The 11665-nt window shown below is 45.5% G+C and overlaps 1 protein-coding gene across 5 annotated transcripts; it reads left to right on the top strand.

Moving 5' to 3' along the window:
* Positions 1-313: 313 nt before the first annotated feature.
* Positions 314-10311, top strand: TMEM219 (transmembrane protein 219). Of its 5 annotated transcripts, none has more exons than XM_014863929.3 (6): positions 314-691; positions 1723-1921; positions 2006-2195; positions 7380-7609; positions 9013-9182; positions 10211-10311. In XM_014863929.3, exons 2-5 carry the CDS (start codon positions 1757-1759, stop codon positions 9148-9150), a joined length of 723 nt encoding a protein of 240 aa, XP_014719415.1. In that variant the 5' UTR covers positions 314-691; positions 1723-1756; the 3' UTR covers positions 9151-9182; positions 10211-10311. The 5 variants fall into 5 exon arrangements, with proteins under 5 accessions (XP_014719415.1, XP_014719418.1, XP_014719416.1 ...); XM_014863932.3 differs by having other exon boundaries at positions 521-597; XM_014863930.3 differs by having other exon boundaries at positions 526-691; positions 1720-1921.
* Positions 10312-11665: the final 1354 nt, after the last annotated feature.

Consider the following 11665-nt stretch of genomic DNA (forward strand, 5'->3'; position numbering starts at 1 on the left):
TAGTTCCACGTGTCCTGCTACTTCAGGTAAGATGGACCTCCGTGTTCTCATCTCTAAAATTTCTCATCTCTAAAATATGGGCAGAAATAAAATGAGATGGTCTCTATTGAGCACCCTTGCAGCCGTAAGATCCTATGCATTAAGGAGTCGCTAAAACCCAGGTGCCAAGGACGAGGTTTAAACCTTAAACATTACCGCTCCGCAGACAACAGGAACCCTAAACACAACAGCCAGCCCTGAAGGCCGAAGTCCGAGGGCTGGAGCCCCGCCCCCCGGGCGGACCCCAAATCCTTACCCGGAACCTGGGCGCGGCTGGGCTGTGCGATTGGCGCGGGTAGGGGACGAGCAACAGAAAAATGCCTGAGACGAGAGTCTCATTGAAATGCCCCCACGGTCTCTCTGGAGGGAGAGTTTACAATTCTAACAACGTCTCTAGAATTAGCTCCCTTGCCTCTCTCCTTTTTACTCTCCTCCCGCGGAGTTATTTCTTCCCCTTGGCCCCTTTATTGGATTTCCTCTTGGTACGCCCCCACCCTGACTTGGAGAGGAAAGACGGCCGCCGCGTGGGCACTGCGCATGCGAATCCCCGCCGCGGGGGTGGGTGTGTCGGGGGGGGGAGCAGGGACCCCGCCCCTTCGCGGCTCCTCGCGTGACGTTGTGGGGGGCGCCGGCCTCCGCCCTGCTCCGAGCGGTGAGAGCGAGCGGCGGGCGGACTCGACGCCCCTAGACCGAGAAGGGATGATGCGGGTGTTGAGTTCCTGGAGGAACTCAGGGGCTTTGCGGGGGAGGGGAGGCCCAGGGGCTACAGCAACTGCTGACCCTCAGGCTCTGCCCTTCTGCTTCTTGCTTTTTTCTCCTTTCCTGATGGGCCGGGACGGGAGGCAGGCCAGAGGCTGAGCATTTGTGACGCCTGCATTTCCCTGGAGCCCTCCTTCTCTCCCCACCCCATGTGTTTATCTCGCCTTCCAGTTCCTTTTTATCAGGCTGTGGCTTCTCGCGAGGGAATGCATTCCACCTGGAAGCAGAAGGCGGGTTTCAGACCTTGGCTGTATCACTTTTCTGTTAAAGTCCCCGAGCCTCAGTTTCCCCCACAGTATTTTTGTCTTGTCTCACCTGGTTTTGAAGATAAGTATGACACAGAAAGATAGAGAAGAAATGAACATTTGTTGAGTTCCTGCAAGGCCGAGTACTATGCAAACTGCTTTATCTGCCACACGTAGTCATTATAACTCCCATTTCACAGATTCTTAAGCTCACAAAGGTTAACTGATTTTTCTCACATAGCCAACGAGTGCCAGAGGAGAATTCAAATTGAGCAGTTCAGGTCCAAAGCAGAGTGCTGTCGGACACTTCCTTTGTCTGGGCTATTGGCTAGAAACCTTTCTCAGCCAAACCCTAACCCCAGAACAGCTGCTTCTTAAATTCCTCACCTTGAGAAGTCTCATTTTTCGGTTCCTTTTGCGAGCGCAGCGTGCTCTGCTTCTGCTTCTACGTTGATTACTTAGAAATGAAATGCAGCAAACATTTATTGAGTAGAGCAGGGAGATGAAAACTTGGAGTCAGGAACCTTGGATTCTTGTCTTGGCTTTGCCACTAACTGGCTGTGTGGCTTTGAGGAAGTCCCTTGTCTTCTTGGTGTTTTAGCCTCCCTTTGAATAAAATGGGTAAGTGGTTTCTTGATGGTAGGCTCTTGTCCAGTTCTTCCTTCCTGTCCTCCAGCAGGCTCTCCGTGGAGGCCCAGACCCCTCTGCTCCCCATGGGCAGCTGCCAGGCAGGACACAACCTGCATCTCTGTCTGGCCCATCACCCACCTCTGGTCTGTGCCACTTTGATCCTGCTGCTGCTTGGCCTTTCTGGCCTGGGCCTTGGTGGCTTCCTCCTCACCCACAGGACTGGCCTGCGTAGCCCTGACATCCCTCAGGTGAGTACCCTCTTCATCCTTCCCACGCAGGCCTGCTTGTGCTACTAACCTCTCACCTTTCTCCCGTCTTCCTTTTGCACACAGGACTGGGTCTCTTTCTTGAGATCTTTTGGCCAGGTGACCCTGTGCCCCGTGAATGAGACAGTCACAGGGAAGTGGCGTGGGTCTCATATCGTGGGCTTGCTGACCACCTTGAACTTCGGAGATGATCCAGACAAGAACAAAACCCAGGCCTTCCAAGCCACGGTCCTTGGTAGTCAGATGGGATTGAAAGGTGAGATCAAGGAGGACCGTGGGTTTGGACATTAGAACACTCAGGGTGGCCCTGCCTCTGACCTCACTAACCTGATGACCTGGGCATATCCTTGGGCCTTGATCACTTCTGCTGTAATAAGGATTAGATACTTACAGTGAACCTGAGGCCCACTGTGTAGGTTCTCTATAAATGTTTTCTCTCTCCCCTTCCAGCTCTGAGGTTCTTTGATTCTCTCCTTGAAGGTGTGATGAAATGGGCTAGATTTGACCTAATTGTCTTTCTCATCCTTCTTTATTTCTACGGCCTTCCCCTCTTAAAGGCACCTTCTTTTTCCTCAAGGATATGAGAGAAGCATGTTCTGTTCAATTAAGCTAGTGTCGTGAGTGCCTGCTGCGTGCTTAGCACAGCTCTATGTGCCATGGAGGGTACAGAAAAAATTAGACATCACCCATTCCCAAAGAGCATGGAATCTTCAGGGAAAATGATAAGTGAAGGAGAGAGAGTCAATGGGTGCCATTAATTCCTGTGTGAGATTTGGCCTCAAGTTCATTGTCTAAAGAATGGGGAGATGAAGAGGGAGAAGAGAAAGGTGGAATTCTCTGACTTCTAAGGTCTTTTCCTACACTATCATTCTAAGATTCTCCTGTGAATTGCACATATGTGTGTGTGTTGAGGGGGAGGTCTCTGTTTGTCCAAGTGTACATGTGTGATCAAAGAATGAGAATAAAGGAATGTGTCTGATATATACAGACTTGGGACAATTTTTCTTGTTCTTTTTCTTTAAAAAGATATGTAAAACCTTTATTGAGATCACATACCATAAAATTCACCCATTTAAAATGTACAGTTAAATGGCTTTTTGTATAGTCACAAAACTGTGCAACCGTCGCCACGATCAATTTTAGAACATTTTCATTACCTCAGAAAGAAATCCTGTAGCCATTAAAAGTCACTTCCTTTTTCCTCCTAACCTCCCAGCCCTAGCCAATCACCAATCTACTATCTTTTTCTGTAGATTTGCCTATTCTGGACATTTCATATAATATGTGGTGTTATGTGACTAGCTTCTTTCAATTAGCATAATGTTTTCAAGGTTCATCCATGTTGTAGCACATATCAGTACTTCATTTCTTTTTTTTTTAATTTATTTATTTTTATTTTTTTCCTTTTTCTCCCCAAAGCCCCCCGGTACATAGTTGTATATTCTTTGTTGTGGGTCCTTCTAGTTGTGGCATGCGGGACGCTGCCTCAGCGTGGTTTGATGAGCAGTGCCATGTCCGCGCCCAGGATTTGAACCAACGAAACACTGGGCCACCTGCTGCGGAGTGTGTGAACTTAACCACTCGGCCAGGGGCCAGCCCCACTTCATTTCTTTTTATTGATACATAGCATTCATTGTATGAATAGTCCACATTTTATTTATCCATTCATCAGTTAATTCACATTTGGATTGTTTCCACTTTTTGGCTATTATGAATGATGCTGCTGTGAACACTTGCGTACAAATTTTTGTGTGATCATATGTTTTCATTTCTCTTGGGTGTATACCTACAAGTGGAGTTGCTGGATCATATTGTAACTCCATGTTCAATCTTTTGAGGAGCTGCCAGATTGTTTTCCAAAGTGGCTGTACCATTTTATGGTCCCACCAGCAGTGTATGAAGGTCCAGTTTCTCCACATCCTCATCAACACTTGTGATTATCTGTTTTTTTATTATGGCTGTCCTAGTCGGGGTGAAGTAGTATCTCACTGTGGTTCTGATTTGCATTTTCCTGATGCCTAATGATATTGAGCATTTTTTTCACATGCTTATTGGCCATTTGTATATCTTCTTTGGAGAAATGTATGTTTAGAGTCTTTGCTTATTTTTAAAATTGGGTAATTTGTCTTTTTTGAGTTGTATGAGTTCTTTATATTTTCTAGATACAAGCCTCTTATCTGATGTATGGTTTTCAAATATTTTTTCCCATTCTCTGGGTAGTCTTTTCACTTTGTTGATGTTATTCTTTGAAGGAAAAAAGTTTTTAATTTTGATGGAGTTCAATTTACGTATTTTTTATTTTGTTTTCTTGTGCTTTTAGTGTCACATCTATGAAGACTTTGCATAACCCAAGGTCACTAAGATTTAATCCTATATTTTCTTCTAAGTATTTTATAGTTTTAGTTCTTACATTTAGGTCTATGATCCATTTTGAGTTAATTTTTGTGTATAGTGTGAGGATGGGGTCCAACTTCATTCTAGCAGGTGGTTAACAAGTTTTGTTGAAGAGACTGTTTTGCTGGTGGCTAGTACATTTTGTTAAAAAGACTATTCTTTCCACATTGAATAATCTTGGCACCCTTATTGAAAATCAATTGACCATGGACATACGAGTTTATTTCTGGACTCTCAGTTGTATTTCATTGATCTGTGTGTCTATCCTTATGTAGTACGACACTGTTTTGATTACTGTAGCTTTGTATTAAGTTTTGAAATCAGAAAATGTGAGTCCTCCAACTTGGTCTTCTTTTTAAGATTGTTTTGGCCATTCTGGACTTCTTGAATTTTCATATGGATTTTAGGATCAGCTTATCAGTTTCTGTTTCTGCAAAGAAGCCCTATTCATTTTATGGTTAGAAACAAAGTAATATCATCAAAGATTATTTTGGACAAAAATAAAAAATAATCACCTATGATTGCATCAGCTAAGCAATAATTATTGAGCACCTACTACGTACCAAGCACGAGGAATGCAGAGATTTGTAAGTCATGGGCCCTCACCTCAAGTTGCTCACAGTCTGGCCAGAATACAGATGTGAACAGAAGTAAATACCTTTCAGTGTGTGAAGTAGAACACAAGGTACACGGGGAGTACTCAGAAGTCTGTTGAGCAGGGATGGTGACGACAGGCTTTTCCAAGGATACAGTGCCTGAGCTGAGGCTTGAGGGAGGTTTAGGAGTGTGCCCTTCCAGCCAGAGAGAAGAGCATATGCAAAGGCATGCAGACGGGGATCATGACGGCATGGTTAGGAGCTTCAAGGAACTCAGTTTGACTGCTGCAGGGGAAGAGTGTTGAATGAGTGGCAGGAGATGGGCCTGAAGAAGCAAGCAGAATCCCAGGGAGGGTGTTGTGTGTCAAGCCAAGGTAGTCGGACTTTATCCAATACATTGAGCAAACTCAAAGATTTTAATCAGGAAAAGAGTAGGATTTTGTTATTGTTGTTGTTCTTTTGAAAAGATCACACTCTGTTGGCTGACTGCCTGGGAGGAATGTGTCCAGATGCAGGAAAACCAGTTAGGAGGTGGTTGCAATAAAAAGATGATGAGAAAAACTGAGCTAAGATAGTGCTGTGAAAGAAGGGGACTAATTTGAGAGAGATGTTAGAAGTGAGGGATTGACAAGACTTGGTGACCGATTTGATCTGGGGAACATAGAAGAAAGGGGAGTTTTCCTACAGAGTTTTGCCTGTACATTTCTCAGCTGTAACTATGATGTATATACTGGTTTGTAGATCTCCTTTTTCACTTATGATATGTGTTTTTTGGTATTACTGCATGATCTGGACGTTATTGTTTTAATGGATGTAAAGTGATCCATTAAGTGGTTAGGCCATCATTTGTTAACATTTTCCCTTTTGTTAAACATCTCTATTGTTTCGTATTTGTTATGAAATTACAGTAAACATCTTGGTATACTTTGCATTTTTCTTTTGAATCCTTTCCTTAGGATTAGTTTCTCCAAGTAGTATTACTGAGTCAAAAGGTATGGCCCTTCCTTTAATAGACAAATTCATTTCGTTGTGGATTCAGATCACACAGAAGTATACAAAGCAAATGTAAAGATCCTTCTTTACCTCCCCTGCAGAATCCAGTTTGGTGGGCATCTTCTCAGTCCCTCTCTGTACCCGTTTAAAATTGTGACAGATACAACCAAATTGTCTTCTGAAAGATATCACCAGTTGACAGTGCCCATTTTCCCACATCTTCAGCAACTCTTATTATTATCAATCTTTTTTATTTTTACCAACTTAATGGGCAAAGGAATACCTGATTGTTTTAATTTACTTTCTCCTGATTGCCTGTGAGGGTGAACATCTTAGAGGGTTTTTGGCCATTTTCATGTCTTCTGTGAATTTCCCGTTCTTATCCTTTGCTTATGTTTCTTTTAAGTTATTTGTCTTTATCTTCTTGATTTTTCAAAGATTCTTATACATTCTGAATTGTAAACCTTTTTGCCAATTGAATATAAGTATTTTCAACCACTCTGTTAACTGTTTTTCTTTTCTTTTTTTTTTTAAAGATTGGCACCCGGGCTAACAACTGTTGCCAATCTTTTTTTTTTTTTCCTGCTTTATCTCCCCAAACCCCCCTGTACACAGTTGTATATCTTAGTTGCAGGTCCTTCTAGTTGTGAGGTGTGGGACACCACCTCAACGTGGCCTGATGAGCGGTGCCATGTCTGCACCCAGGATCCGAACCCTGGGCCGCTGCAGCGGAGGGTGCGAACTTAACCACTCGGCCACGGAGCCAGCCCCTGTTAACTGTTTTTTTAACTTATCTTTCATTGTGTAGAAGCCTTTAATTTTTATGAGGTTTAAGTTTATTGCTCATGTCCTTTTACTTAGGCTTTTAGGTTTTATGTCTTTTTTAGGAAGGCCTTCCCCACTTTAAAATTAGAGAATATTCTTCTGTATTTTCTTTGGTTTTTGTTTTGCTTTATTTGGTTTATTTGTATAGGTCTTTAATACACCTGGACTTTATTTTATAGTGTGAGATACATCTAACTTCTTTTTTTTCCAAATGGAAGTTGTCCCGAGGCCATTGACTGAATAGGCCATCCTTTCCTCACTAATTTGAAAGGAGGTGTGAACCTTTTAATGGATTTTGGTACCTAGTGGGAAACTGCTCTTAAAAAGGGTGAACCAGTTTATACGAACTGATATCAGCAGTGTGTATCTGCCCCAGTTTCACTGCAACTTTGCAAGTATTGGTATGCTTGTTTTATTGATTGTAAGCTAACTTAAATTAATTTTTGTTTATATTGGTACACAGTTATTTTCATTTCTCAATGATGTAAATAATGGTATATAGAGTACTTTATTGAATAGAGTACTGGTACCTGGTACTTTAGGAAGCCTTAGAAATGAATAGAAGTCTGAAGATGGGTCGCTCCCATCCCACCCTTCATTTTCTTCCATCTCCTCTCCTGTGCTTCTCATAGGGTCTTCTGCAGGAGAGCTAGTCCTCATTACAGCCAGGGTGACCACAGAAAGGACACCAGGAACCTGCCTGTATTTTAGTGCTGCTCCAGGAATCCTGCCTTCCAGCCAGCCACCCATATCCTGCTTGGAGGAGGGAGCAGGAAATGCCACCCTGAGCCCTAGGATGGCTGAAGAGTGTGTCAGGGTCTGGAGCCACGAAGGCCTTGTACTCACCAAGCTGCTCACCTCGGTGAGAGTCTCAGGTTGTTGGGGTTTCATGGGCTGCCAAGCCAAATGTTGTATCTTGAAAGCTTCTGGAGGCAGTTTTACCTACTAGATAAAGCACAGGCTTTATAATCCTGCCTCCGAGGCCGTGTGACCTTGAACAAGTATCTGAGCCTCTCTGAGCCTCAGTTTCCTCATCTGTAACACAGTACTCTCTCCTAATTCCAACAATTAAGGGTAAATGAGAACGTAAAGTGCCCAGTACATTGCCTGTACATAATAGAGATTTGATAAATGACAGCTATTACTATTAACTATTGTCTTTAAATACAATAAAATTTGATCTCCACTTCAAAGGCATTCAGATTCTGTAATAGGAGGCAGAATGGGCTAATTGCTGTCATAGAGATGTGAGCAAAGTGTTATTCAAACACAGAGTAAGGAGCAATTAACCCTAGCCAATATTTATGGAAAGTGCTTCACAGAGAAGGTGGCATTTAAGAAAGGGAATTGTATACAGTAGTTTATAATGTACAGAGTACTTTCAGGTTCATTATCTCATTTGATCTTACAATACTCTTTTGAGGTGACCACTATTATCCCATTTTACAGATGAGGAAACAGACTTAGATGGGGAGGGTGGGTGGGAGTGATGGCCCAAGGTCACACAACTGATTAAGTGGCAGTTTCAGGATAGCAGCCTATGCCTTCTGACTCCCAAGTCCCAGCCTTGTTCTGCCCTGTCATCCTTGGAAAATGAGGAAGATTTGGGCAGAGAATGCAGTAGAGGAGGTTCAGGAGAGGAGAAATACAGTCCAGGAAAAGGGACCAGCATAAGGACAGGCCTAGAGATTGAAAAGTATTCAGCCTTTGGGAACACTCCATGATGAGGGGCTTAGGAATTACTTAGAGGAAGAGTGAAGATTGATGCAAGGGCACCGTGGTGCCAGGCTAAGATGCTACAACTCGACACTCAGGCCATGGGGGTCACTGGTGCAGAGTGCAAGAGAATGGCTGAGTGGAGGAGACCAGTTAGGAGGCTGCTGCGTGCTCTTCCCTCACATTTGCAAAGACCCTGGTGAAGAGCATCACCTGGGAGCTTGGAAGCAGAGATGATCCGGGTTTCCAGAACTGCTCCTGCTTGCACATCTTTAAAATGTGGGTAATAGTGAATTGTCCTAGCTCATGGCGTCATCATGGGGGTTCAGTTCAATGGTTGGGCAAGAAAGCAGTTTGTAGACCATCAAGACAATTAGCTTGTATAGAAATAACATTTTCCCTTTAGTTGCCTCCTGGATATGGACAGCATTCTCCCCCATGGAGGCTTCTCTCTATAGTCCTTGGGAGTAAGATGTCTTCCCAAGGGAAAATTCTCCACTCTCTTTTTCTCTCATTCATTCCTCCTTCCCTCCCTATGTCCACCCCTAGGAGGAGCTGGCTCTGTGTGGCTCCAGGCTGCTGGTTTTGGGCTCATTCCTGCTTCTCTTCTGTGGCCTTCTCTGCTGTCTCACTGCTATGTGCTTCCATCCCCGCCGGGAGTCCCACTGGTCTAGAACCCGGCTCTGAGGGCACTGGCATAGTTCCTGTCTTGTTCTCAGGTAAGGTTCTTTGCCCTAGTCCTATGGGAGTAGGTGTTGGAGTGGGGATGGCAATTGTAACTGAGATAGTCATTCCTAAATAATATGGTTTGGTTTTACTTATTTTTGAACTTTATATAGATGGAATCATACATATTCTTTTATGACTGACTTCTTTTGGCAAACATTCTGATTTTAAGATTCATCCATAGCTGTAGTTCACATTCAGGCTTTTTGGCAACAATGGTGAGTTGTTCAAATTTGATGATGCATCCTGGATGTGAATCATGTTTGTCTTGCTTTTTTCCTGAAATTCTGATACTGAGAATTACAAAATTCTGATTTTGTAAAATTCATCTTGAACAGCTCAAAAGAATTGATTGATGATGCCCATTTACTAGGCATATGCTGTGTGTCCAACACTTTACATGCACCTTCTCTTTTCCGTTAGCCATTGTTGCATTTAGAAAAAGTTGATTCTGCTAACAGGATCTTTGGAGAGACACAGCCTACAAAGGTAGCAGTGGGTGGGGGACATATTGGCTAACAATTTCGTGTGTCAACTCATTGAGGAAAAAAAATATCTCTAAAAAATTCTCACCCTGTCAGGTAGGTCTCATATAATTTGAGAGTCATATATTGTGCACCCTGCTCTTAAGGTGTTCTTAGCTTCAGCTGGCTGCTGTGCCCTAGGAACTAACTGTGAGAGAAGTGGAAACAGCCCAGGCCCAGGGAAGGGCCTCTGGCCGGAGGAACTAGACGCTCAAGATCAACTTTGCTTATTTTGCTTAGGGCTAGACATGACTGCTCCAACCACTTACTTGGGACAGGAAACGGTGGAAACTGCTCAGCCTTGCTCAGATCTGAGCAGACTGGGAAAGGAGTGCCTTCTGGCCCCAGCAGATCCTGGGGTCCTGAATCGTGATAAGTGCCTGTGCCTGTGTCTAGTTGTAACTTCCTCTGCTCCTTCCTCAGTTTCTGCAGCCATCCCAGAGCTTCCCCTAAGGGCCCTCTGACCTGCCCTCTTTTTTAATTTTCTTTTTCTCCAGGTGTGAATCAACTTCTTGGGCCTTGGTCCTGAGTTGGAAGAGATGTTACAAAAAGTGGAAAGCTGGAATGTGGTGGAAAATAAAAGGCTTTTTTGCCCAACGTTGCCCAGGGTGTTTACTGGGGATTGGATTGAGGGAGAAATTTTAGGGTAGACCAGCTCAGGAGGATTGGGGGACTTTTCCTTGTTGACTCTTTAGTTTGAGATACAAGTTAGCATAGTGCTTGGGTTACTGCAGCTCTTCCCACGGTTGTGACTTGGCTTTGGAAAAATCCTGGTTTTGATCCTAGCTCCGCCACTTTATGTCTTATTTTCTTCTATGAAATAAAATAGATAATTCCAGCTAGCTGGGAGAGTCAGGTGGATACGGTCATGGGAATGCTGTGACATAAATGCAGTGTCATGCAAGTGCGAATGGCCTCAGTTTCCTGAAGGGATTTGACAGACTGAGTTTTCCCAGCAAAGATTCCTCGAACTTGAGAGCCCACATCCCGGTTGGCCGGTCACTAACCAAAGCAGTCCATTTTCCCGCCTTTTCTGCGCCCAGCAGCAGCCTTCCCTTACCCCTCCCAACCTCTACACTGCACGCAGGCGCAGATCACGGCTTCTTTTTTCCTTCCCCGGCGCCCCCTCAAAGCTTCCCTTAGCAACAAGCTCGGGCTTAGCCCTTAAGGCGGGGCGAGCGCATGCGCCGCGGCCCTCGCCACCGCCAGTTGGACAGCGCGCTGGGCTCCTCCCTCCAGCTGAGCCTTTCTCCCCTCCTCCTCCCACCCAGGGTCCGCGTGGCGGGGCGCGCGCGCACTCTGGCTCGTTGGCTGCCCGTCTCCCATGCCGCAGCAGTAAGGAGGGAGGGGCGGGGCTGTTTCCTTTGGGGCCCCGCCCCCTCTGCCCGGGCGTACCTACCGCGCCTGCGCCCTCCCGCCCGGTCTCCATCTTGGAATTGGGAGGAAGAGGGAGAGGGAGACTGGGACGAGACCGGGCTGTGGTGCGGAGAGAGGCTGAGGCTGAAGAGAGGGAGAGAGGGCGCGGGGACCGCCCATAGCCATAATCTTTCTGCTACCCTCAGGAGAGAAAAGGGGAAAGGGAGGAGGCCTGCGCGGGAGTGGGGGCTGTCACCGTCGGACCCTGGCGTGAGAGGGGCCGTGCGGCCGAACGTCCCCGGGGTGGGCCCCCTGTCGGTGGCCGAAGACCTGGGTCTCAGGCCCTTCCGTCCCGAATTTCCGGGCTTGACCTCTCGCTTCTCAAATATCCGGGTATCAACCCCTCAGATTCCAGATATCCCGGACTTGGGTCCCAACCTCTCTAAACCTGGGGCTCTGTTTCATAGGATCTCGAATACCTGGGGTTCAGGCCCCTGCGTGCACCGGTATCCGGGGTTCATTCCCCACGCGTTCAAATACCAGATTCTGCCTCCCTCCGTTCAAATATCTGGGGTTCAGACCCCACAATCAGAAAT

This window comes from Equus asinus, chromosome 14, assembly GCF_041296235.1.
Source record: "Equus asinus isolate D_3611 breed Donkey chromosome 14, EquAss-T2T_v2, whole genome shotgun sequence".
Classification (NCBI taxonomy): domain Eukaryota; kingdom Metazoa; phylum Chordata; class Mammalia; order Perissodactyla; family Equidae; genus Equus; species Equus asinus.